This window comes from Chanos chanos, chromosome 2, assembly GCF_902362185.1.
Source record: "Chanos chanos chromosome 2, fChaCha1.1, whole genome shotgun sequence".
Classification (NCBI taxonomy): domain Eukaryota; kingdom Metazoa; phylum Chordata; class Actinopteri; order Gonorynchiformes; family Chanidae; genus Chanos; species Chanos chanos.
The window spans coordinates 45446636-45473696 of NC_044496.1; the positions used below are offsets into that span (position 1 = coordinate 45446636).

Here is a 27061-nt window from a genome sequence, read left to right on the forward strand (position 1 = left end):
ACAATAACAGAGGAGTTACCATGTCATATTTATCCGCTTCTGCTTTCAAAGAACAGAAAGTGGCCAAACGGCTCGGTTTTTTTTTTTACAATGACAACATCAGCCTCTCTGGCAGGGCCAGCACCCAGCACCACGGGTGGGGGGTGGGCGGGTTGGGGGGGCAAAAGGGACCCCCTCAGATAAAAAATTTTGCCCCCTCAGTTTTAACTGTAGCCTAATCATAATGTACATGTTTGCTCCCTTGCAAATCTCAAATGTCCCCTCAGTCATTGCACCCTGCAGCTGGCCCTGCTCTCTGAATGCCACTCTATACTTATTCTACCAGTTTAGAGGCTATTTTATTTTCATTGATAAATGAGAATGCAGTATTAACTGCAGTAGTGTGAGAAATATTAGAGTAACTGAACATGAGAATATTTTGAGTGCAAGTAAATTTACACACAGCCAACTTAGCATTTCTCTCTCTCTCGCTCTCGCTCTCGCTCTCGCTCTCTCTCTCTCTCTCTCTCTCTCTCTCTCTCTCTCTCTCTCCCTGTCTCTGTCTCTCTGACTCTGAGCAACAACAGTAATGGAGTAGGTCAGTCTGATGTCTTTGTTGCTGTGCCTTTTTTAATTCCTGATTTAATTAGACTGACTGCAACTTCTTCAGCATCCATTAACACTTAAGCTTATGCTAACTGTGTGTCTGTTCAGCCCAGGGGCTTTCTACAAAGATCCATGTCCCACTGTTTCAAAAACTCATTTAACAACACTGTACAATCCTTGTTACATAAACTTTGCAAAGTAGCCTAATTATCTTGGATTAGGCTACTCACTACCTTAGCTCCACAATGAAACTCAGTCACACTCTAATAATCACACATCCAGTCTTATGCTGTTTTTCCACACAGTTTGAGTGGGAAAAAAAGTATTCGAACAGTGGAAGGGTTGAAAAGCTGAAGCATTGATGATGATGACGATGATGATGATGATGATTTCTTGTTGTTGCTGTTGTTGTTGTTGTTACTGATAGTACTATTACAACAATAACTACTACTACCCTACTACTAAGACTACTACCCAGTGCAAACTGGTCAGCTTGCCAACGTCAGGCCAGCCCTTGTAAAATGTCGCTTGGCCAATGTCGTTTTCCGACATCAAGCTGGCACCACGTCGAGCCAGCGTCAGCCAGGTCCATGTTTGCTATCCCAGAGTGGATCACTGATGCTACCGAATTTCAGTTTCAGTGAAACAAATGAGGAAGTCAAAAGGATAGGATCTTTGAATGGGTTGTAAGACAACCTCTTGGTGGATGATTTGGGGAATTTAAGGTCTATTATGTTAATTCCGTCTGCGCCGGCTTTTGACGATAGCAGTCATTTTAATTGCAGAGCAGTCGTTGCCATTCGATTTGTCGATTAACGTTTGAGTGCGGTGTCTGCTAGGTGATAATGGATAGTGTGGCATAATAGTAAATGTGACTATGAGCTATAAATCTCTGCCAGGAGTAGAATAGTTTTGGCAAAGACTGAATTCATGTGACAGAAAAGCGTTCATACTACGACAAGTTCATTTGACAGAAAACCGTGATATGCATGAGCCGCCAAGGCCCAGCGGGCGTATGATGGTTGTCATGGTGATTATGGTCACAGTCCCTCGCTGGTTACAGAAGAACGGCTGTCGTTCTGTTTAAACGAGAGAGAGAGAGCGAGAATTGCTGATTGTGATAATAGAAAACACCAATTACACACTGTGTCATGACGGCAATATCCCTGTCACTTTTCCTGTCTGTCAGACTTGACTGGCAAATGCTACACATGATCTGTGTTTTTTTAAAAGGTCGGTTAAAAAAACAAATTCCTCTCGTACATGGATGTACTTAATGGAGATACATATACATTTGTTTGAACATTTTGTGACAGTTTCAGCATTTCATATGAGAGTTTGAAGGTCCAGTTCTTAGACTGTGTTTAAAGCGTTTAAAGTGAAATATGTAGTGACTAGAATGAAGTTTTCATAGATTGTAGAAGCTTTTAATTCTCTAGATCAAAGTATTCACTTCTATTGTATCGTGATGCCTGGTGTTCTTTTTCATCTGTAATATAATGTCCATTCATGTGTGATCCACACTGAATAGCATTGAGGGTTCTGAGCAGAATTCTCTGCCAGCTTTTTGTCTCAGATTGATTGAGAGAGGCTCGTATTTCTGCAGAGTTGTACAGATAATCAGTATCTGTGTGTGTGTGTGTGTGTTTATCCAGTTGGCTCTGTTACACTGCTCTGGGTTGACCAAAGCCACACACACACACACACACACACACACACCTTTCGTTTCTGGTTTTGATGGATTTTTTCCATCTTTAGCCCTATGCATATGTTGTACAAATGAACTGTACGCGTGTAGGAGCTTTATTGGAGACATGGGTTCTTGCACTCACTCTGTCCCATGTTCTCTATCCCATCAAGTAGTAAGATTGAAATCAGATGACTGACTGCTTTAGCTTAGAGTATCGGGTTCATCTAAAAACAAATGAGCATAAAATGAGAGATATGTGGAACCAGAATGACCAATAAGTGTTTTAAGACAAAAATGGCCGCAGCAGTGGAATTCTGTCTAAAAAGCAAAATTGTTATTTTATTTTACTTACACTGGACATTTGCGCCTTGGTGTTTTCATAAAATTATTAAAACGATCAGCTGTAAGATATCTGAATTATGGTAATAGTAATGTTTTGTTTCATACATTTTGCACAAATATAAAGCAAAGTTGTTAAAGTAAAATGAATTACAAAAAAAAAAAAAAAAAAAGCTACTAAAACAAAGAGCAAATAAGAAAACAAAAGATTGGACCACTCCATCTGTTTCACCACTGCTGGAATGTGTGATTTCTGATGTTGAGTGTTGCCATTAGTCTTGTGCTCATTTTCCTCAATTAGCATATTTAAAGGGTGGATTAATTAGTCAGGTGTGTGTGTGTTCTGTGAGCGTGATAGATGCCATTCAACCACTATTTGTATTGAGTGTTTCAGTACTTGAAAGGAACCATCACAAAGGATGTTTCTCTCTCAATTAAATTTTCCTGGAAATCTGCAGAGTGTTTGTTTGTGGAATGGTCCAGCTGTGAGCAACAAGGAACCATTGATCTGCAGCGCTAATGATCTCTCTCTCTCTCTCACTCTCTCTCTCTCTCTCTCTCTCTCCCTCTCTCTCTCTCTCTCTCTCTGTCTCTCTCTTTGTCTCTGTCTCTCTCTTACTGTCTTCTTCTCTTTCACACACGCAGTGACAGGAAACACACACACACTACTGTATACAAAAATGCATGTTGCATTTTTCACACTCAGTGTGCCTCACTATTCATGTTGAATTCTGACAGTGGGAAACTCTTTGTTTCACTGTTCTTCTGCCCCCTTCCCTCACACACACACACACACACACACACACACACACACACACACACACACAAGCTGTGTTTCACATACTCTCTGTAGTTGAATAATGGAGTAGAGACGGCACTGTTTTTCCTAGATGTAGCCTTTTATAATCCTCTCTAACCTACAGAGAGAGGCATAAACACTCCTCCAGGCTGACACAAGTCTGTGTAGTGATTTAGAGTTTTCAGTATAGGGCATCTCTTCTCTCTCTCTCTCTCTCTCTCTCTCTCTGTTTTCTGATTTACTTGTGCTAATGGCAGTCTTAATGGGAGGTTCAGATTTAATCACACAGTCAAAAGAAAGACAGAACAAAGGAACACAAAGAAACAGGGTTGTGGTTTATACCTGTTTGATTGTGACATTGATTTAATGCGTGATTATATCTTGAGAAAAGCTTATAAAAGGTCCTAAAGTAATCTTTTTAAAAGTTATTCTCTGATTTCTCTCTTTCAAATAAACCATGCTTACTCTGATGAACAGGAAGTGCTTTGGTTTGGGGATTTTTTGAGGAAGGGGGTTCTGTCTTTTGATAAAAAAGAGTAAAAGTGTCTAGCTAGTATCTGTGTGACATTTTTCACCAGGCAAAAGTGAAAAAATGAGAATGAAAAGCTTTCAAAAATCCATTTTACACTCAAAGTTTTTTTGTTTGAGAACCCTCTTTTTTTTTTTTCTTCTGACTAAAAGAACAAAATGACCTTTTCTTCGTCCAACTGCTGACCTGCTCACAGTTAGATGACGTGGCCTTTTACAAAATTACTTGCTCTCAACACTTAATGATACAGATGGATAGAAAAATGCAGAGAGAAAGAGAGTGGTTCACAGGAGGACAACACTCTCCCATATGAAAGTCACACTATATTGCTGGGTAAAAGAGGCTGGATGCATGTACAAGTCTGTTTCCTTTTTACTTATCACAATCATAACAAAAGACTTCAAAGAACTTACAGAAAGCAGATTCAGGATTTCAAGCAGGAAGAGAAACCAATGTAACATAAGGCAAACATCAACAATTCCACACAAAGGATGAGTGGAAAAGAAGGAGTACTTATAAAGAGGTTAACAAGGTTGAACTTTACTGAAAACAAGTGGAACAGTTGATTGAACTAACAAGACTGGAACGAAGAAACGAGGAAGTAACAGACAACTTAACCAAAACTGACTACTAGAGGGGGAGCGAGAGGAACAGGGCGTGACACACACACACACACACACACAATAAGAAATACATTAATGATAAAAAAAAATGATATGTGCATTACGAAGCAGCAATATATGTACTGTGTTCTTTGCTAAAAATCATGATGTGAGACAGAACTTCAGTATGAGTTCAACACGGTTTGTATTCATGTCAGTGATGTAGTAACACAGCTGGAATACAGTGGCCCAGACTCACACTACATAACACAGATTTCAATTTCCTTCAGTATCAGATGATCTGCTATTGTAGACAATCTCCAAATAAGGATTATATCAGAAATAAAATATACTGAACCTGGGCCTTGTCCAGCAGATTTTAGAAAAAGACCCAGAAAAAACAAACAAACAATGCACTTATTTTGATCCAACATTAAATGTACCTGGGTATTTTTTTTTTCAACCTGGCAGTAACAAAGAGAAAAAGCTTTTCAAGCATCTGAAGCAATTTAGAAAAAAAATCTTCAAAATAAGTATGATTATAAACAGGTTAATATTTTCTGGCTTTGTTATCTAACCTGTTGTGTTTTATGGGAACTGATGCCAGGGGTCCTCTCAGCAGGCAAGATGGCAACACATAAGGAAATCTATCAAAATCTACGTGTAGGATTTTGCAGAAATATTAAGTGAGCGTGGTGAGAAACTCAACATAATGCATATTAACTTCCATTAACTGTGGCTGTAGAAAGAAAAACACTCAAATTTTGATTCAACCTCAAACTAAGTCGTGAAGACGTGCCAATATTAAAAACCACACAAAGCCAAAAGCGAAAGCCTGAGGAGTCAAGTCAGCCGCTTCTGAAGCTTATGAGCGTAATCCTGATGGATTGGACACAGAGTAGTCCAGGGCTTGTGAAGAGCAAAGCATGCAGACAGCAGCAACAAAAATGACTCATCTCTGTATATTTGGCATTGCTACTCCTGATTTTTTTTTATAGGAGGGAAAAGGAGTTGAAAAACTGAAACTAGTTAACAAGACCCCCATCCCCAACCATCACTATATACTCTGGTCAAACAAACCAGGATGAACACAAGTTCAGAATCTGGCTTCCCTAAAGTATTCAGTAAAGAACTAACATTGTTTCTAGACATCCCAGACATAACGTAAATGTTCGTGATATTGCTCTGTAGAAGGTTCACAGAATTTTAAGTTTCATAAAACATTAATAATATGTTACAAAGCTGAATAAAATTTGAAAAAGCTCACTTTATTGGTAAAATAGAAGGAATGTTTTGTTAGTGGAACAAAACATTTACATTTTAACTGTGTCACAGGACAATGAGGAGATGTGAGTCAAAGGCCAGTTTAATCTCAGGAGGAGCCCTTTATGAGTGTTTCATATGCGGTGACTAACAGGTGCACAGGGTATGCAGAGGTGTGGGTGGCTGCTGTGATGGTGCTCTGGTGAAGTTTGAAGCATCTGTGTGGGATGCCAGCAGGTGTTGTCACCACCTCTTGGTCGGGTCACATTGGGATTTGAACCCAGGCTTTCTGGGCGTAGGGCAAAGCCTGTTCCCCTGGTCTAAAGGACTGATAGAGGTCACCCTATGTTGTGTCTCCAGGCAAGCCTCTGTGAGCAGAGATATGGCACACTCATTAGTGGATCCTTGACTTAGATGGTGTTAGTGGCTCTCCACAGGCCATAGTTTTGTTTCTTGGTGTTCCGCCAGCCATGCATCCTTGGGGGTTTCCCTCCAAGTCTGCATGTGCCTTTGTTTGAGCCTAACACGTGCTCCTTGTGTTGACATACTGGCTGAAAGGACGCTGTCCAGGAAAAGTGGTGCTGAAATGACACTGCCTGGCCACAGCTGGTTCAGCACATAAAACAACTGTGATACTAATTCACACGTTCAGGAGCAGAATCGCATGTTTAGTATTAATCAGAATGTAACTGGGGAAATAAGAAGGACATGGACAGACACAGATGCGGAAAGAAGAGCACTTTTATGAAGAGTGTAAGGTGTTTGTCTGGCAGGTTGCGATGAAAGCATTTTTCTCTCCTTAGGTGTTACAAATAATCAAATTTAAGGGATATATTCTTTGATAAACTCTTCCATAATATGGTAAATGTTCACAGATCATGTAGACTCATATATAATAGCCATAATCTGAGAGGCTCTGAGGGACTGTGAATTATAAGTTATAGTAGCAGTGCTAGAGGTAAAAATAAATGTAATGGAAGTACAAGTTGTAGTGTTAGTATTAGTAGTAATACTAGCAATATTTTCAGTTGATCATGTATTCCACACTAACCAAGCTCTCCATATTCAGAGATACAGACAATGGGAGAGAAACTGAGAGAGTTAAAGAAGTGGGCAAGTAGTGTGAGAGCTCAGAAGGAAGGAAGAGAAGGAAAGACAGATGAGAAAGAAGTAAAGTGATAGAGGGGAGAAGAGTGCCCCGTGGCGAGAGTCTGGCAGATGAGATATGAAGCAAGGGATAGATGACATTACTGAGGGAGAAGAGGAGGTGATATTTGCAGCTGTGGATAGACCCAGTATAACACTAAAGATAGATGGTGTCTCTGCTCTCTCTCTCTCTCTCTCTCTCTCTCTCTCTCTCTCTCTCTCTCTCTCTCTCCCTCTCTCTGTTATCTATCTCTCTCAGATGAGTGGGTTATTCAGTTTTGTGCTATGTTGTGGCATTTGACAGAAATGCCAGACCCAGCCTCACCTGCTTACAATTCCCATTAAGCCTGAGTAATGTGTGTGTGTGTGTGTGTGTGTGTGTGTGTGCAGGTGTAGACAGGGTGAGTGGGTGTGGCAGGCATGTGTTAATATATGAATGAGAGATGTGTTTGAGTGTGACAGTGAAGGTGCAGACAGATGGTCACACAAACATACACACACACACTCACACACACTCTCTCTCTCTCTCTCACACACGCACACACACACGCACATACACACACACACACAAACACACACACACGCACAAATGCCCCACAGGGAAAGTGCGATGTGTGATCAGACAATATGAACATGACAGCACGGAAAAAAGCTGTTGATAAGAAATGTGTCGTCTCATTTTCCATATCAGCAGACAGCTCCACATTCTACAGAAAACTCTCCATACAATAGTAAAATAATGGACTGTGTATGTGTGTGTGTGTGTGTGTGTGTGTGTGTGTGCACGCGCGCGCGCACGTGTGTGTCTGAGTGACAGCGTGCTTGTGCATGTGTGTTTCATGAGCAGTCATCTGTTTCTGATGAGATCTGTGTGGGAGCTGGCCAGATGGCAAGGACAGACACACACATACACAAAACACACAAACACACACACACACGAACACACATTCCTTAAGTACAGTTCATAAACACAGTATGTTGTATTTTGCAGTCCATAATAGAGAATAATATCAAAGTTTAGCACTGTTTAAATTACTGCTACTATATGACTCACACCCATCGTAATGAAAATTCACTGAAAATTCATACAGCTATTCGGAGGACATTGAGGTTTCATTGAGGTTATTCACATGATGTAATTTTCTATCCTGATTAGTTGTTTGGTGGACAATTATTAGACATCAACACATACTGACATGGATTATCGCCATGGTAATGGGACTCCAGCCGCTTTTACCGTACTTTTCTCTGCTTTATTCCATTTTCTTATACTTTACTGCAATTACTTCCACTTTACTGGAGTTTAAGCGTCTGTTCTTTAGGCAGTCATACGGCTCCAGGCTGCTATTATGTTTTGCTGCCATTATGTTGCCATTTTGTTACTTAACTTTTGCCTTTTTTAGGTAAATATAATTCTTACTCACAGTCTCCATTCTTATTATTACAGTTTTTATGTGTTCCTTTATCACTGGATTTGCCAACTAGAGAAAAGTAAAAAAGTTTACACTTTTGTCATTATGGGCTCCTTTATTGGTTACTTTTGAAACCCCTAACTGATATTCACTCTCTGATTGGCTGAATTTAGAGTTTGTTTTTATTGGGTTAGTTTTTATTGTGTTAGTTTGTCTCCTTAATGAGTTTCTGTGCTTTCTCTCGGTAACCACTGTGAAAATAAAATGGTTTTATACGGCGGCTGTCTTATCAAGGTGTGTGTGTGTGTGCGCGCGTGTGTGTGTGTCTTGAGTCAGGATTGTAATCACACACTCACAGGCACACACACATACAGAGTTGGGGGAATGACATACCGTAACAGGCTGCTATCTCTCTTTATGTGCTGGAGAATGGATGGGATTACATTTGCTATCTTGTTTTTGCCTTCCTTTATCATTGCTCTGTCCATAGCCTGGATTCATATAGGTTACAGAGAGAGAGAAAAAAATCACACCTCTGCCCAATCCTCAATTCAATTTCAGATAAAGATGTTACTGTAGAATTCAAACAAACTTACCTACCCCAGGCCCAGACACAGATATTGGGATATGTGTGTGCATGTCCTGGGAGGATGGGGAGAGAGAGAGAGAGACTGAGAAATCAGAATTCAGTTTGCACATTGCCATTTTTTTCAGTGAGATATGTTAATTTGAACAGAATTTTTAATGAGAGCCAGCATGTATGTGTGTGTGTGTGTGTGTGTGTGAGAGAGAGAGAGAGAGAGAGTAAGTCTATGTTTCTGTGAATAAACTCAATTTGACAATTCAAGGTGCTGTATTGATTTGACTGCCACTGACAATGTTTCCAGTGTAAAGCAAAGATAAACCAAAAACTTAGTTATGAAAACCCAATAGCGGTCATAACAGTGATCTCGGTGATATTGATACTGACAGTAAGCACAGTGACAGGGTTACCAGTGAACGGTGACAGGAATGATAACAGTAAAGGGGCTTATAACAGTGAACACAGTAACAGTGACCATTATGGTAAACACATTACCGTGAAAAAGCTGACGGTGTTAATGGTAATGTGGTGGGACTTTTTAAAGAGTTTAGTAGAGTAGGATTTTGAAAGAAGAAAACAGGGTGAGGATGAGGCTTTATTTGAGGCTTGATGTGCTTACTGTGGTCTCTGTGCTACTATTAATTTACTCTGTTTTTCTGTTTTACTTATTTTATTACTTTACTAGTTTTATTTACTGTAGATTTAAGCAAGCTTAAAGAGAGAGAGAGAGAGAGAGAGAAATTAACAGAAAGAGACAGAAAGTACAGAAAGATTTGTTATAAAAACAGGAAGTAAGAAAAGAACAAGAAAGAGGCAGAATGAAGAGAGGAGAAGTGATGCAGATCATTGAAATAATAAGTGCTAATAAGGGGTGAAATTGGTGTGACTGCACTGGTCAGAGGAGCCTTAATGTCAGAAAGAAGCAGCCGCTCATTTTTCCTCATAAAGCTCATTATACTTCATTATTCGACATTATTTTATTTTTTATCTCTCTTTCAGATTTTGTCTGCTACAGAGACGCTGCAGCTTGGATTAACTTCCATAAATAAGATGTGATCAACAGTAATATATTACTTTTTGTGTGTGTGTGTGTGTTTGTGTGTGTGTCTGTAGGTTGCAGTGATGCTGATTTGAGAAGTCTAGCCTCTAGACTGAAGGACTGGTTTGGTGTTCTGCACTTGGATGCCAACAGAGACCTGAAGACATTCAATACAGACTCTACTCAAGGACGTGAGTACACACACACACACACACGCACACACACACACTCTCTCCTCCGCACAAGAACACTCGCTTACAGCCATACACACACTCTGTGTTTCTCTCTCTCTCTCTCTGTCTCTCTCTCTCGCTCTCTTTCTCTGTAGGCTTCGACACCAGTATTCTGCCCATCTGTAAGGACTCCCTGGGTTGGATGTTCAACAAGTTGGACATGAACTATGACCTCCTCCTCGACCAATCAGAGCTCAGTGCCATTTATCTTGACAAATACGAGCTTTGTATGAAACCACTCTTCAACTCCTGTGACTCCTTTAAAGATGGAAAACTCTCCAACAATGAGTGGTGCTATTGCTTCCAGAAACCAGAGGGTAAGACAGAAAGAGACAGTTAAAGGAATCATAACCTGAGAGTAAGACAGAGAAAGAGTTAAAGAAAGCAGAGAGTACGATGGAAAGAGACAGTTAAAGAAATGTTAGCCCAAGGATAAGACAGAGAAAGAGTTAAAGAAAGCAGAGGGTGAGACAGAAAGAGACAGTTAAGGAAATGTTAACCTGAGGGTACGACAGAGAAAGAATTAAAGAAAGCAGAGGGTAAGACAGAGAGAGAGGGTTAGAGAAAGCAGAGGGTAATACAGAGAGAGAGGGTTAGAGAAAGCAGAGGGTAAGACAGAGAGAGAGGGTTAGAGAAAGCAGAGGGTAAGACAGAGAGAGAGAGAGGGAGAGAGAGAGAGAGAGAAAAAAAGAAATGTTGCAGTTGAAGTAGTCTCTTAAGACTCATAATTTATGTGCGTATTACTGTTTTCAATCAAGAGGTGCAAGAAGTATACTCTTAGTCAACTTAAAGACTGAAAACATGTGTGTGTGCGTGCATGTGTGCATGCATATGTGTGTGTGTGTCTGTGTGTCTGTTTTATTACTCTGTATCAGGTCTCCCCTGCCAAAATGAAATGCACAGGATCCAGACTCAAAGTCGACGGAAAAGTCTCATAGGTCAGTTTAACCTCCCAGTTTGTGATGTGATGTGTAAATGCTAAAAACCTTTTGTGTGTCCCATGTGACTCTGTTTGTGTGTGTGTGTGTGTGTGTGCGCGTGTGTGTGTTTGCGAGTTCTGTGAGTATAATTGATCTGAATTATAATGACCCTCTTCCATTCATTCTGATTGATGTGCAACTGCATTTGATATTTTCCATAGCTATCAATAACACACACGCTCTCTGACACTCTCCTCCACCAAAGCTCCCTCCCCTGGTTCATTCTACCCAACAGGCATCAGTAATCCCATGATCATAATTGTGTCATAACTCACCCCAAAACAGACTTTGAAAAACAACCTCTGTAAATATTTGGTGTGTGTCTGTGTGGGAGAGAGAGAGAGAGAGAGAGAGAGAGAGAGAGAGAGGAAATGTGGGCATAATGACAGCCCACTCTGTTTAGAAAAATGAAAATAGATTCATTTTCTCTCAGATTGGATGAGTTAAGTAAAGTGGGATTGATACAGCTTGTGTTTTTCTTGTGTTTGTGTGAGCTTTCATGGGGTTTAGAGGAGCAGTTTCATTTTGATCTCATTTAGCTTTGCCCGTTTATTCTGCTTTAATGCCGGCTTTGGTCCAGCCCCGGTGTAGCCCTGCTCCTCACATTTTCATTTCAGGCTGCGTGAGAAGAGCTGAGCTCTTTTAATGATACAGGTGCTTCACGTGGGCCAACTTTTTAATTATGTTTGACTAGGCTGAGGCTTTTCATTTAAGCTGTATAAGCTTCACAGACTATTTAAGTCTCTCTTTCTCTCTCTCTCTCTCTCTCTCTCTCTCTCTGTCTCTCTCGCTCCTCTGTTTTATTATCTGTAGGTGTGTATATCCCTCGTTGTACAGAAGAAGGATATTTTAAACCAACTCAGTGTCATGGTAGTACCGGACAGTGCTGGTGCGTTGACAAGTATGGCAATGAGATTGCCGGTTCTCGGAAACAGGGCAACCCCACCTGCGGTAGGCCATGTCCTCTATTATATGTAGATAGGCCTCCAAAAAAAGCCTCAAAGAAACATAAAGAAACCTGTATGTGTGGTTGTATATGCTTTATGTGTATGTGTCCATGTGGTGTGTGTGTGTGTGTGTGTGTGTGCTTGTGTGTGCACAGATGAGGACCAAGAGACCTCGGGAGATTTTGGCAGTGGGGGGGCTGTAATTCTCCTTGATGACCAAGAGGAGGAGGAGCCAGTCCGAAATGTGCGGAGTCGGCAGAAGGATAGGAGGAGTCGACTCCATCCCCGAGGGGCTATTGAGGATGATGAAGACGAAGGTGACGACAAAGATGATGAGATTGGCTATGTCTGGTAGCTCAATGCCATTTTCCACCAACCAACCAGGGAACCCCGTTAAACTGCACAGATCTGAAGCCATTCCAACATTTCAACCTTAAACGCTGTCCCTTAAACACTTAACCCCGCCCTCTTTCTTATGTACCACTCTCTGTGTTCATTCCTCCCTCCATCTCTTCTGCTTCCCTTCATTTCTTTATTTCCCTCTTTCTCTTTTTTATTTCTTTTCCTCTGAAGACCCACTCAAATCAGCAAAGACTCTCATAAGCATTACTGTTCTGTTAAACGAGTGTGTTCCCTCTTTTTACTTCCCTCTTCATGTCGTCTTCAAATAACAGCTACTTACCTGAGTCATTCTCCCCTGTACAATTTCTTGTCTATATAAAACAGTGCTTGTAAATATTTATCTGAAAGAAGCCAACCCTCTTGTTCTGTCGTGTATTTTTCTCTCCAAATCTCTTTCACTTTGGCATTCTGGAAGATCCCGGTAGATCCTCTTCTACCCATGACGGCTCTAGAAACTTGAAGATTCTCAAGCATTCTAGAAAGCTCAAACAGATTGTAGAATGTAGTCCCTTGGCATTCTAGAAATCTGTAGCAAGCCCTAGAATGGTTCTGAGGATTCGCTAGAGTTCTAGAAGCATTCTAGAAGGCTTTAATGAGTTTTACAGTGGGTCCGTGCATGTTCCCCACTGTTCTACATGGAGGAAATGCTTTGGCAGGCAGCTATGGATCTGCCTATGAGCAAAAAGAAACATTTTATTTTTTGAATGATGCTAGCATTTGCTGCTGTTGCAATTTTTTTTTCTGTTTGCTGGCTGAATGCCTTCACTGTTTGCTGGTCCCTCTGTGTCTTTCCTTCTCAGTGAACTGGGTGCTGGATCAGAGATATTTTTCAAACACTCTTAACTGTCATAACAAAAGCTAATTTTACACCCAATTTCCAGCCTGTAGGATCAACACAGCTTACCGCTGTGTTCACGTTATTTATCTTTTAATTCATTTCTTTAATTCATTGATGGTCTTGTGTGTGTGTGTGTGTGTGTGTGTTTTTTTTTAATGTTTGTGGAAAGTGGTGACCTTTGCCCCATGGGTGTAAATTTCATATTTTTTAAGTCTTGGCAGAAAAAAAAAATTTTCAGAAATTTCAGCGCTCTAGATCAGCAGGCCGTACAGTTTGACCTTGTCAGGCCTGATAAATGTTTTTTGTCTCACAAAGGGAAGATGGGAAAGAAAGGGAAAAGGGGCATGGGCTGTGTGTGTGTGTGTCAGAGAGTGGTTTTTTCTCCTGCATCAGAACTTCACTCTGTGTGCATGATGGCATCGTTAACAAGACTTTTCTTTGACAAAACCGATAGTAGGTCCCACAAAAATCAACAGAAAAAAAAGCCACATGAAAAAAAAAAAAATACAAGCTCAGAGAATCCTTTGACTCATGAAGTCCACAAACAAGACATAAGTCCTTATGCTGCAGGCCTACAAGTTGTCATAAGCACACTTAAGATTCAACGTCATTCCAAGACCTAAAAGTTGTCTTTTACTCTCTCTCTCTCTCTCTCTCTCTCTCTCTCTCTCTCTCTCTCTGTCCCTCTCCCTCTGTCAATCTCTACCATAGTCCAGCTAAATAAATCTCTCTTATAGCGGGTCATTACCACAGTCATTTCTAACTGGCAGCAGCAGATCAGTTTGCTGCATTAGTCTGGGTAGTGAGTCAGTTGTTATAGTCCTCTATGATTTAGCACAATAAGCTGGAGCACACGACACGCACAGACACACTCTGGTCCAGTGAACACAGCATAGCACAGACCCACTTCCTTTAATAAAGTAGATTTAGTCAGTCTAATGGGTCTGATCTCTGATCTCTGACTCTTCAGCATCTGTAGATCTGTGGGGAAAAATCTAATTAGGCCGCCGTTTACCACTGCTAGCATGAGACTGGAGACTGTTTCATCTCACTCTCTGAATTTCTCGCTTTTTTCACGCTCTTTCTTTTTCAAATACGCCCTCTCTTTATGACCTCTCTCTCTTCTTTTCTTTCTTTCTCTTTCTGTCTCTTTCTTTGTCATCGTCTCTTTCTTTTGAAACTACCGTAATACATATAGAATATCTTTAGTATCTATATAACATGCATATTAAGGGACATACAGCACTCACTCAAACATCAATTCCAGGTTTGATTAGTTGAGTCAGTGTTCTCGTGTTCTTTACTTTACCTTCTTTCTCATTTTGGTCTCTTTTTCTCTCACTCACAGTCAGACTAACCTAAAGAGTGATCTACTGCCATCAATCTTAAAGTCTTCGCCATGACCTTAGTCCTGAGCATGCGATTGATGACTGGTGCATTGCTCTTGCGCACACGCACACGCACGCGCACGCACACGCGCACACACGCACACACACACGTACACGTACACGCACACAGACACACTCACATGCACATACATGCACGCATATATGCCTGCACGCATACACACACACACACTTACATAATGACCACTTAGGGAGTTTCGAGTTGAGGACTTACCCATTTTCATGAAAATTGTGACCCTGACAGCAACTCTTTGGGTCAAATGTGACCTGTGACATTCTCACCTGCTGTTCCTGCCTCAGTGCAGCAGTACTGCTGAGTGTCCAGTGCCCAGCCTGTAAACATATGCACACATGCACACATACACACACACACACACACACACACACACACCCTCAGGCCTGTAGCTTTGTGTGAAGCGCACAAACCCATAGTTCTCCTCTTTCCTTTTATTAACCTGTTTTATGTGAAATTCTCATGCAAGCGCACACACACACACATACACACACACACACACACACACACACACACAAGCACACGAAACATACACTTACCACTATCACAGCTGTTACTTACAAACATAGTTAAATGGCCATATCTGCAAGATCTTATGTCAATTCTGTATCATTTTTATTTTGTAAAGATAATGATGATATTTAAAAATGAAAATAAAGAAAGGAGTTGTAAAACAGAGGTGTAATATAATGCTGTAGTGTGGCTTCGTCCGTTTGCATTGCTGAGACTGGGTGTGTATAAATCCTGTAGTCCTGAATTAGTTGTAGATTCTCCTCTTCTTGCTCTCTCTCTCTCTGTAGTAATGTCATGACTTCGATAAGTGTCTTACTCCCCTTCTTCCCCCTTCTCTCTCTGTCTCTCTCTCTCTCTCTCTCTCTCTCTCTCTCTCTCTTAGTCTCTGTCTCTGTCTCTGTCTCTCTTTCTCTCTCTCTCTCTCTCTCTCTCTCCCTTGTTCTGGAGTACACATGGAATGTTGATGTTCTGGACTGACTATATTTTTGTTTGTCTGTTTTGAAATCTGATTTGAACTGTAAAATGGTTCCATGAGAAAATGTCTGTCTGAATAAAACCTGGAGTCTGTTGTGTCCTGTTCCGCCGTGTCTCTAGCTTTTCTCTCTGTCTTTCTGATTCACTGCCAAACAAAATTCCACAGGACCCCTCAAGATATTTTCAGTTATTCCTAATGGTGAAAGCTGAACACTGAGTACAATTCACCCAGTAGTCTGTACATTTATTTCTGCTTATAAATCTGAGAGGGCGCGTCGAAAAAAAAAATCCTGCATCACATATCATCTTTCTATTACACAATAATCACTCAGTTGTTATTGTTTACAATGTATATTAAAGTGTAATTATAAGTGTGAATGAAAGTGTCAGCAGTGGTGATGATCATAATCAGTTAAGACACTGCGTTCCATGTACCCTCTTAACAGGTCTAAAACCAGCACGCAAGGATTCCATTATTCTTCTCGCAGACAATCTTATTGACTGCTCTCCCATAATGCAGAGAACTGGCAACCAAAATGCCACCGTAATGTAAAGTATTGATTTTTCTCAAAGGGAACACACACACATATGCTTTTGATGTCTAGGGATTCTCCTTTTGCCCTTTCTGAGATCTATGAGAAGTGTGTGTAGTCATTTACTCCTGTCCCACGTCTTGCTTTACAAGGGACTTTTATTAGGAGTCAGAGTAGAGATCAGTCAAATCTCTCTCTCTCTCTCTCTCTCTTTCTCTCTCTCTCTCTCTCTCTCTCTCTCTTTTTCTCTCTCTCTCCTTTTGTCTTCATTTGATAAGCTTTATTAATCTATTGAGCTCATAAGACCCATGTTATACACTCTGATAAATGAAGCCAGTAGAAAAATCAATTACTTTGTCACTCAATCACTTTGTACTCTCTCTGTCTCTCCCTCTCTCTCTCTAACATCTCCCCAATCTCTTTCTGTTTACTGTGGAGAGATCTCAGTTCTCTCCTCATTGCTGTCTCTACATAGGCCTCTCATGTCAGACAAAAGCAGCCTCTTCCAGACAGCCCCAGACGAGTGTATTTACAGGTAAGTGGCAGGGGATTGGCTCCATCTGGATTGTTTGAAATGGTCGGTATTAGATGCGTCACATTTCCCTCCTCAGATCCAGTGGTGAAAGAGACATTTCTCAAATACTCCCATGGGTCCATTAGAAATGGATGCAACATATGCTAATGCTAGGACATGTCTGCATAAAAGAGAAAGCAGTAATTAGTGCCAGGGACTGGGACATGAAGACCTTATTCGGCATACTTTTGTGACAGACAGTAAGAGAGAAAGAGAGGCGTTTAGAAGAAATATTTATGTCTTTTTCATTGAATGTTCATTTTTCCTTTTGTTTTTCAATGTGTTTTTTTTTTCCCCCTTCTCTTAATTTTCTTCTTAGTCTTGCTCATGAAACACTGAAAAGAGAATAGGTTGGTATGTACCGCTGTAGTTATGTGGGAGGGGTCATGAAAGTCATGAAAGCGTGTCGACAACCTCACCTGTTTCACAGGTTTGTCATGACACTAGATCGTCATGTTTCTGAACATTTTTTAAAAGAACGTTTTGGGTTTTTTTTTCCTGAAATTTGAAAAATGTACTCTTGTTTTTGAGTCTGACCTCCAACACACGTACACATGCACATGCACACAAAGGGGGGGAGGGGTGGCACCTTTTATAAACGGAGCTGATTAAGTTTAATCCGGAGTGCTAATAAACCTTGCGGTAGGTACATAGCTCAGACAGCGAGGGACTCGACCTCTGTCTCACAGCTCTAATTTATATTTATGACTGCAGCTCTTCAATTCCTCATTAATCCTTTTAATATTTCAGAACAGCCGCGTAAATCCACGCGCTCCCTCTCTCTCCCTCTCCCTGAGAGCAGAGGAGAGGAGAGGGGTGTGACAGGAATGTTACTGTGGAGATTAGGCAAGGAGTGAAAGAGAAAGAGGGAATGAAAAATGAATGAGTGGTGATGAGGGTCTTGTGCCAGATTTTAGTGCCGCCTGGAATGTCAGAGACAAGGTGCCACAAACAAGCGAGCACTCAAAACAGTCAGAGAGTTATGTCGTGAGATTTGTGTCTCATGGGAGGAGGATAATCTCTCACAGGAAAGTTGTAATATTCTCACTTTAGATTTGTGGGGTAAGCGTGAACTCTGTGAATGTCAATGGTATTGGAGTTACTGAAGGACAGTGATAGCTGACGTTGTCTTTTCAGACATGTGAACTTTCAGGTGTGTGAATATCTTTTTGTGTGTGTTTATTTGTTTACTATGCTCCCATCTGAGTAGCTCACTTAGACACACACAGGCGGGGCTTTGCGCAGACAATAATGGCACTGAGTCAAATTGCATCATTAATCTGTGTGTGCGTGTGTGTGTGTCTTTGTGCGTGCGCGTGTGTGTGTGAGTGCGTGTGAATGTTTTTGTGCGTGTAACTCAGATGCCTGAAGAAGAAATAAAAAGACATGGGGAAGAGTGATGTTTGAGGAAGACCGATTTGTTACAGCTTGTTTCATTGTTCATATGTACACATAAGGAAGAACCTGTCTGTCCATTTGTATACCACTTGCGCTACTTTTTGTACACACACACACACACACACACACTTCTCAACCCCCTCGCTCCACTAAGCAGATGGCCACAGATGGGACAGAATGGACACAATAGCACCTGTGAATGTGTTTATGTGTGACCTTGGCTAATGTCTGTGCTATACTCTGTTCTACTGGGCCGGGGTGAAGCACTCCTACTTGGACAAGGTGAGCTGGGCGTAGGGGCTCGTCTGAGTCTTGGAGAGTGCCACTTTTCATTATGCTAACATTGTGCAGTCAACAGCACAGTCACTGAGTCACCGTGCAGCTCACAGATCCAAAAATAACTGTGTTAGCTCAGATCACCACTCACCTCACCTTGTCTTTGTCTGGCTCTTTCGAATGATGCTGGCAGATTGTAGGTTGAGTCATTTGAGGAGGTACACACAGTACTATTATCATGATAAATGCAGTGCAACGTCAGTGAAATTACATGGTAATTAAATGGCAATATGAAGTGGCAAAAGGATCATCTGTCTTTGCGTGTTTGTGTGTGTGTGTGTGTGTGTGTGTGTGTTTGCGTGTGCGCGTGGAGCTGTGTATTTGTGTGTGTAGGTGTTAGGGGAAAGACAAGCCAAAAATGTTTGTTAATGACATATGTATTTCTTGTGCTTGTCATTCATAATATAAGCTCTATAGATGTCACATGAACCTACCTCAATAATGTAAAGCTTCACCATAATCTATACAAAGCTGAGTTCATTTCTGTTGCTGCAGTTGTTGTTGTTGCTATGTGTATGCTGTGTTACTCTAAGTGCACCATACAGACTGTCTCTTCAGCAGCAGCTGAATGGCTTTGCTCTGTGTGTGATTTGTCAGTCTATGGATCATATGTGAAGTTTGACAGTATGTAATTGTAATTGGAAACATCAGTACAAGAGGAGTCTAGTATTTCTCTTATGTGTGTTCCTAAATGGATCACTTGCAAAGCATTCCAGTTTTAAAAGCGTTATCTTGCTTATCACTGGATACATTGTCTGAGCCCCAATGCAGAGATTCTGGGAAATCCTACTGCAGATGACAGCTCTCTATCAGTGACCAAGGCAGTAAGAGCAGACTTACTGGGAATTTCACTCTGATAAATCATTTCACGACATACATAACAAATAGAAGAGCTTGTCACTGGAATGACTGCATTAGAATGACTGCCAGAGCACATGTCTATGTTGTAAGAAATTGCCATTTCAGAAATATAGTTGTATTACTGTGTTATCAAATGCAGGATGTCATACTGTGTTTGACAGGGACGTTGAAAAAGGGGTTCCCACACGTTCTTCAACATCAAATTCAAGGACTTTTCAAGGGCTTCCCAGGCCCAATTTCCTCAAATTCAAGGACCCAATGAGGCATAGTTTTAGACACGGATCAAGATTCATTACTGGTATGTTAGGTTTCTCGCTTGCCCCTGTTTAACCTGCATCATTCGACTTAAATCATTCATACACGCACGTGACCGTTGCACTTTCTCGAGGCAGGTGGAAGGTCGCACAGACAGCGGAACGTAGTCTATTTACTGACATTAAGCAAAAAAAAAACAAAAACAAAAGAACCTCAATTTCTATTCTTGCACAAAATAAATAAATTAAAGTACTTCGCCTTGATTTTTTTTTCTCAAATTCACAAACCTTCAAGGATTTCAAGGACCCGTGGGAACCATGTGAAAACATGAGTGGAACATTAATTTGGCTTTGACAAACACTAAGGAACAGTAATTCCACAGCGCAAATTTGCAAATGTTGACATTCCAGGATGACATTTCCTGAGGTTTCAGAGCTTATTTAAGTCATTCAACGTTACATAAATAGCAGTATCACTGCAATTACCAATTAGTTGTTGCGATAATACAGTTGAGTAATATGTTTCTTCACTAGAAAGAATATTGAGGTATTCTGTTACTCAGCTAATGTGACTGGCGACTATACTGGAATGGGTTGCTGTACCCCAGTGTGAAGTCCTAAATCATTAGACAACCACTAGAGATTAGTGATACACTCCTCTACCACCAAAGCAAACAAACAAACAAATGCATGTGTTTTGGCAAAACCTGCATTAACTACAAATTAATTAGAAGAGAACTTCTTCTCCACACAAGCAAGCTGAATAATTATATTATGTTCCGAGGGACCAAACATAGGGAGGAAAAACAAAAATAAGGATAAGACACAAAATAAAAACAGCTTTTTAAATCAACTATTATTCCTCCAATTACCGTTCTGTCTGTCTCTATCAGTTTATGAATTGGAAAGATGTGAAACAAATGCCATTGTCAGCAAAATAAAAGGGGTTGAGAAATTGTGGCATAAAATTTCACATTAGATAATAACAGAAAGAGACCAAAGCAGATGGAGAAGTAACAAAGCCTGACAGATTAAACTTTTCCTTTGCAATATATTTAAAAACAAGCTCAGTGAGCACACATTTAAAAACAAAACAAAACAAAAAAAAAACCTTCAGTTGTCTGTAGCCACTATATTAAAACTCCTGTCAGGGAAACTGACTATCCTCGGCATTTTGGAAAAACAGGCATTGAAATGCAGAGCATGAAAATGCTGTGATTTGATGGGTATATGATTACACTATTTTTTAATGAATTAAACTAGTTTAAATAGAGTAGACATGTACAGTACGCAAACCAAATTTCAGCTCAGTCAAATCAATGGTCCATGAGATGATTATAAAAAAAAATTAAGCATGGCCCAAAATTCAGTACAGCAGACTTAATGGGGCTTTGATGCAAATTTGTTCCGCATTTTGAAAGAGGCCCCCATATCAGGTTTTAAGAGTCTGGCTCAAACAGAATAGTAGGGTTGACCCTTCAAAGCACCAAGCCTTACATACCTAAAAAGCCTGGTGATGTTTAGCAGAGGCCATTCAAAAAAGGAGAAGAAGGAGAAGAAGAAGAAGAAGAAGAAGAAGAAGAAGAAGAAGAAGAAGAAGAAGAAAGAACAGAAAAGCTATCTCTCTGTCTGTCACTTCCAACAGATTCTGATACTGCACAAGACCTTAATGATAAAAGGTGGTCACATTATATCACTGTGTCTGTCCCCCAGTTGCACTATCCAGAAACGTGGCTTGCTCTCTCTGTGGTCTTCTAAATCTTGGAAGTCTTGACGTCAAAAAATAGTACTTACCAAACAAAACTAGGCTTTAAAACAATGATCAACATTCATAAATATGATATTATGGTTGTGGGCACAGCAAAGCAAGTATGATTTTCTTTTTCTTTCTTTTTTTTTTTTTTTTTAGCAAAATTCTTTCAGTCTGACTTAGTGCCATGTCCCAACCTTATGTCCCAGCCTGTTGTGAATATTACATGAAGTTTAAATTCAATCCATGTGTTACTATATCATGTAGTCACTCATCAATGTTAATGATACGGGGAACTGATCAGTCCTTGAGTGTAAATGTGAAATCTACAATGACTAAAAAAAAAAAATCTGTTTGCAGTTCTCAACCAGTAGTTCTCAAAGCTTCAGAGATATAGACAGGGTATAAAACGATTTTGTGACTAATGACTTGTTGTCCTCTGGATTTTTCAGGTGATTTTTCAAGTATGCTATTATATTGTTATTATATTTCAAGTATGTTATTGAGACTTTTTGGAAGTGCCATTGCCAATATCAGAAGCACAAGGCTCCAGGTAATCCCCAATGCCCCTAAAATGCAAGACCCTGTCTTTCCAAAAAGAGTATGACATCTATCACATGCTGAATAATTGTTTTCTTCCTTCTCAGTTTGCTCTCTCTCTCCCTCTCTCTCTCTCTCTCTGCCTGGAAGAGTCTAGCAATTACTGGCCAGTTCTCATTAATGTGAAACTTTGCCATGAGAAGTGTTTTCTCGACTTCTTTTCAAGTTGTCATGATGTTCATGATGTTTCATGTTCATCTGTTTTTTCAGTCCACCTCCTACATTTAGTTAAGCTGTTGCGTGGGTCTGGCCAGAGTTGCTTTTCGTTAGTCTTCTTAGCAAAAATGCCTGAAGCAACAACAACATTGGCTTTCGGGAAATATATTAAGCTGTGCTGATTGACTGTACATGTGATATGAACAGAGTGCTTATGCCATATAGTTGTGGATTGCAAACATCTGAATCATAAGGAAAATCAGCAAAAATGTCAGTTAAGCCCGTTGAATAAAATCAAATGTGAATTATTGTCCCAGTTGGTTCTTTTGTTTGTCGCTGATTGCTAAAGAAGAAGGGATCCACTGGGTTAGGCTCCTGGGTGTTGAGCATATATTGTTTGCTTGTGAGCTGACCGCTGTTCTTCCTTAAGCTCATCCTTCGCCATCAGTGCTGTCCCTTTAAGAGTTCTGGACTTTTTTGGTGGAGGATTGGCAGTGTAGCTGAGCACATAGCTAGATAAAAAGTTAATCCTTTGTGGAAGAACTAACTTTCGCATCAAAATCAGTACTCCTATGCATCCTGCCAACAAAGTCTTTTTTCAGTGGAACACATGAACAGGAGGATTTGATGATATTACCTTAATGACGGGATGCTTTTGCTCTTTTGGATAGGTTACATCATCAACATTACCAGACTAACCACAGGAATTTCTTTTTTGGGTGCATGTAACAACCTCTTTCATTCTCCCCAGCATCTAAGAAAAGTTAACCCAGAAAACTAGGAGCTCCCACTTCCGCTATGGCTTAAGACTAACTTTCTGACCCCCTGTTCACACAACCAAACTGAAATTTGTGTGAGATGAAAATTCTTATAATCTGTGTTTAAAGGTGTACACTAAATACTGGGGTGCAGGTCTCTTAAGACCTTGGATCAAATTCAGCTAATGGATCCCCACTCCACCACAGCCTCCAAACTACTATCAGTATTTCTGGTCAGCTACAAAAAACATATGGGATGTTGTTATGAATTGAATGCTATATTTAAATGGAGTGTCATTTTTATAAAGCATTTCCACTTCAGAGCGCAGTTGAGAGCACATTCTTCAGTGAGAGACATCACATAACATGGGACAGATTAGCAATTTGTTTATTACTTACTGCCTATCAGAACCATTTCCTGGAGTTACTCTATCTTTTCAATGATTGGCTTTTTATGGTATCCAATGGGATGTGAAAGGGCACATGTACTTAACAGTGCTGACTGCACTCTGAAATCGAGAGCTCAGAAATGAATTAGTGTTGAACCCTGAGCCCTTCTCCATACTGTATTAATGAAACCCTTCAGTCAATGACCAGCGCGATTTAAACAGTAGGAGCAGCGTTGTGGGACACCGTCTGTTTATAGTGAAGCTCTGCTGCCATCTCCTGCACAGAAGGGGTGATACTCCAGAAGAATTATTTTGTATTTATTTACATATATATTGGTTCTATGATGTTTCAAGATTTTTTGTCATTCATTCATTTGTATGTTGTCTCATATCATAAAGATAAATGCCATAAAATTATGGTTGGAGATTAGAGTTATTAGATCATACATTTACATCTATGTGTTGCATACACTTTTGATCATACGGGCATGCCATAGTGCATATATTTCATATAAGGCCACAATATTTTAATTAAAGCAGAGTCTTTTTAAACAGTAAGGGGTGCACAGAGTCGCATGAGCTTATGAAGGAAAGTATAAATGACAAAGAGGCATGGAAGTGCATTAGTAAAAGTGTTCTGAATATGGTATACGTTCATAATGTTGGAATCAGCACCAGTGATAGACAGTATCATCAGATCAGTGCAAGTACTGTTCAGCAAGAAAGCAGAATCCAAGGATGAGCCCGGAGACGTGAGGAGATCAAAAAAATAGAGTAAAGAATAAAGCATTATATTCTTGGTGTCAAAATGTCTTCTTGATAATGATGGCTGTTAAATGCACAATAGAACCAAGATCCAAAAGATTTTAAGCCTTACTATTATCGTTTCTGTTGTTCTCATTGAAATGTCATAGTTAGGTTTACAGTTTTATGACCTTGTGCTGAATGAGTTAGATTACTGAGAGCCCACTTTGACAGCTTTCCTCTTAAATTTGTATTAGATCATTTCTACTGGAAACTGTAAGCAGAACAGAGAAATTGTCTCTTAAGGCAATGTCTGTGAGATTTCATTAGATGAACTCCATTCAACATTAACTGGTCTTCAGGAGCATAGTCACCATTCTGGACCTTGTTAATAATGTTATATCAGTTTGGATAAGGTAAGGGTCTTTTCAATTCAGTCATGTTTAACATCAATTAAACAATTCCCATTGTAACCAGCAAGACAGCAAAATTAAATATTGTAAAGGTAAATTAAAACATCTTTTTAACTGTATGTAGTTTATGTAAGTGAAAGTCCCCAGGTCCTGCTCTTTAAATAATATTGGTAGCAGTGCGCGGCTTTTGCGGCTCCCGACACAGTGCTATGTTTTCTTTATTATTTCTATGTTAGTTTCAGGTTTATTCATAAGCTTAGGCAATGCTAACCTCTCCTACAGCCGTCAGAAACTTTTAAACCTCAGAAAGGATTACGCACTCCCCACTACCATCACGGACAATTTCCCCATCAACATTGTCTTTTTACCGGTCTCGCAGTAGAGGTGAAGCCCCCGTCAGGAACGTAAACAGAAAAGGGAGAAGAGGGCCGGGCTACATGCTAAGCTAGGCGGCACTCCCTACAAAGTTTCCCTCGCCGGCATCTGCTTGGCCTATGTCCGATCACTGGCTAACAAAATGGATGCGATAAAACCCAGGCTATCCTCTCAGAAAAGGCTGGAAAACTGCTGTCTGCTGGTGACCTGGCTCAGCAGCAACATCGCCAACTCCGCTATCGAGCTAGCGGGCCGCACAGCATTCCATGCTGACAGGACAGCAGACACTGGCAAGATCCGTGGAGGAGGTTTGAGTATTTATGTCAATAACTGTTGTAATACAAATATCACTGAAAGGCATTGCTCTGCTGATCTTGAGCTCCTTATGGTTCAGTGCAGGCCTTTTTAGCTGCCTAGGGAGATCACGGCCATTACCATCACTGTGTACACCCCCCCCCCCCCCCCCCCCCCCCCACAGGCTAATGCTAAGGTAGCATTTAACCAGCTACAGTGTGCCATCAGCAGACAACAGACCAAACACCTGAACAATGCCTTTATCATAGGTGGTGATTTCAACCATACTAACCTCAGGACTGTATTACCTAAATTCCACCAGCATGTCTCCTGCCCCACTAGGGGGACAAAACACCCTGGACCACCTCTGTAGTAATATTAAGGACTCAAATAAGGCTACTCCCTGCACCCACCATGGGAAGACTGACCACCTCTGCCGGTTCCTGGCCCCAGCCTATAGAAATCCTAATAAAATGGGTCAAGCCAGCAGTAAAGACAGTCACTGTCTGGCCAGGGTGAGCTGTCTCTGAATGCCAGGACTGTTTTGACTGAATGCCAGACTGGAGTATTTTTGCACGTTCAGCCACCCACGGCTCTCATATAGACATTAATGAATATACACCCACTGTGCTATCCTACATTAACTTTTGCACCTAGCCTGTCACAACAAAAAAATCAATCCACACCTTTTCCGAACCAGAAACCCTGGATGACCAGTGAGGTCCAGCAGCTGTTGAAAGCCTGTGACGCAGCGTTCAGGTCCAGAAACTGCAAGGCCAATAGCACAGCCAGAACTAATCTCAAAAAGGGCATCAGAATGGCAATACATAACTACACCCTACGAATGGAGGACCACCTCCACAACAACTCTGATCCCTGGCGCATGTGTCAAGGCATTCAGACCGTCACAGATTACAAAAGCTCCAACACCTGCTCCACTGTCCACAATGCCTCCCTCCCAGACAAACTAAATTTTTTGTATGCCTGCTTCAACAAAGACAATACCGACCCAGCCACCAAAACCCCCAGCCATCCAGGAGACATGGTGCTCACTCTGACCACCGCAGAGGTTAGAGGATCACTACACAGAGTGAGCACATGGAAGTTCGCTGGCCCGGATGGCATACCGGGACGGGTCCTCCGGGAATGCTTCGACCAGGTGGCTGATGCCTTCACCACAATATTTAACCTCTCACTGCCCCAGTCCATAGCCCCCACATGCCTCAAGACCACCTCTATTATCCCCGTCCCCAAGAAATCATCACCCACATGTTTGAATGACTATCGACCCATAGCACTCACCCCCATTGCCATGAAGTGCTTTGAGAGATTGGTCCTGGCCCACATCAAAGACACTATCACCCCCACACTCGACCCACATCAATTCGCCTACCATCCCAAAAAGTCTACAGAGGATGCCATTGTCACTGCCCTGCACTTTGCCCTGACCCATCTGAAACATAAAAACACGTACATCTGGATGCTGTTCAGTGATTACAGCTCTGCCTTCAACACCATCATCCCCTCCAAGGTAACCACAAAACTCTTCTGCCTTTGCCTTAACCCCTCCCTCTGTAACTGGACCCTGGACATCCTGATCAGCAGACCTCAGTCTGTCAGGTTAGGTAACCGCACCTCCTTCACCCTGACCCTCAGCACAGGTGCCCCTCCAGGCTGTGGTCTGAGCCCTCTCCTCTACTCAGGTCTCTACAGTGTGACCATTTCACTCGCATGTGCGAGTAAAAATGTTGGTTTGCAAACGTGAAAAAAAATTTAGGCACACTTGTGCGAACAGAGGGGGGTAGAGTAAGCAAAAACTGTACTCAAGTAAGA

At 41.0% G+C, this 27061-nt stretch overlaps 1 protein-coding gene across 1 annotated transcript in view; it reads left to right on the plus strand.

The window, feature by feature from the left end:
- The window catches only part of spock1 (SPARC (osteonectin), cwcv and kazal like domains proteoglycan 1), a 136249-nt gene extending 123747 nt beyond the window's left edge, over positions 1 to 12502 (plus strand). Inside the window, exons 9-13 of the mRNA XM_030765390.1 lie at positions 10062 to 10178; positions 10316 to 10537; positions 11096 to 11158; positions 12014 to 12151; positions 12303 to 12502. Of these exons, the coding sequence (XP_030621250.1) occupies positions 10062 to 10178; positions 10316 to 10537; positions 11096 to 11158; positions 12014 to 12151; positions 12303 to 12502 (740 nt within the window). The remainder of the gene's footprint in view (positions 1 to 10061; positions 10179 to 10315; positions 10538 to 11095; positions 11159 to 12013; positions 12152 to 12302) is intronic.
- The last annotated feature ends 14559 nt before the right edge of the window (positions 12503 to 27061 follow it).